Source organism: Plasmodium fragile (genome assembly GCF_000956335.1).
Source record: "Plasmodium fragile strain nilgiri unplaced genomic scaffold supercont1.4, whole genome shotgun sequence".
NCBI classification, from domain to species: Eukaryota; Apicomplexa; class Aconoidasida; order Haemosporida; family Plasmodiidae; genus Plasmodium; species Plasmodium fragile.
In genome coordinates, this window is record NW_012192584.1 from 143,828 (window position 1) to 144,931 (window position 1,104).

Consider the following 1,104-nt stretch of genomic DNA (forward strand, 5'->3'; position numbering starts at 1 on the left):
AAGCGGTAACGTGTGTGAAGCGGTAATGTGTGTGAAGCGGTAACGTAAGTGAAGCGGTAACGTCTGCGAAGCGATAACGTGTATGTAGCGGTGTGCGCATACATTTTTCTCCAGGTCTAATATCTTTGACGAGTTGAGAACCTTCTCGCGGAGCTTCTGGTTCTCCTCGAAGGTCTCTCGAATGACTTCCAGCGAGGGGGACATGTACTCCTGCACCTCGAAGGTTAGGTCTTGGTTAAACACGATGGCTGCCCCGAGATTCTTAATTTTATTGCAATAATTCGACGCGGAAAACAACGTAATGCACTTGCCCTCGTGATGACTCTCAATGCCCTTCAAAGTTTTAGGCACTTGATGAGAGCGAATTAAAATGTCAAATTTATTTTTCTTCAAAAACATGTCAGTGATGTCTGGGCCGAAGGTGATACAGTTGTTCCCTCGTGCGTTTCCTCCAATTCCATTTTTTTTTTGTGGATCAGACCAGAGTAAATCGAAGATGATGGTGTCCTCATATTTTTCCGGATGCAAAATTTCATGCTTCTTTCTGTCCAACTCATCTATCTCCTGAACGGTCAAATCTTGGTACCTGCTCAGCCCGCCGTGCACCACGAATATTTGGTCTAAGGGGGGGGGGGGGGGGAAAAAAACAATGTGACGTTACGTGGGGGGGGGAAAAAAAGGAAGGGGGGGAAAAAAAAATTTGACAAAAAAAATATTAACAAAATATAAAAAAAAAAAAAAAAAAAAAAAAAAAAAAAAAAAAAACTGGGCTACAGCACAAGTTTTGTACTTGTTCCTTTTGCTTCCTTCATGTAGGTACACGTGAAACACGGGTAGGAAGTAAATTTTTTTTTTTTTTATTTCCTGCGCAGTTAAGTAACGGAGGAAGTGGCCCTAGAGGACTGCGCCCCCCCCGCCGAATGCCAAACGAAATGGAGAGGCGGATTTCCGTTCCGCGTCATATGTAGTACACTGGCTTGAAGGAGTTTAAAAAGTCGACGTAGTCTATCTTGTCGTCCGTCTCCACGGTGTAGGACAGCAGGTCGATCTGCTCGTCCGTCAGGGGCTTTTTCCTGAAAAAAAAAAAAAAAAAAAAAAAAAAAA

At 43.3% G+C, this 1,104-nt stretch overlaps 1 protein-coding gene across 1 annotated transcript in view; it reads right to left on the bottom strand.

Moving 5' to 3' along the window:
• Nucleotides 1-1,104, bottom strand: part of AK88_00481 (uncharacterized protein) — a gene marked incomplete at both ends in the record, with an annotated part of 12,093 nt that overhangs the window by 6,438 nt on the left and 4,551 nt on the right. Inside the window, one exon of the mRNA XM_012478132.1 lies at nucleotides 103-620. Coding sequence (XP_012333555.1) covers nucleotides 103-620 — 518 coding nt within the window. The remainder of the gene's footprint in view (nucleotides 1-102; nucleotides 621-1,104) is intronic.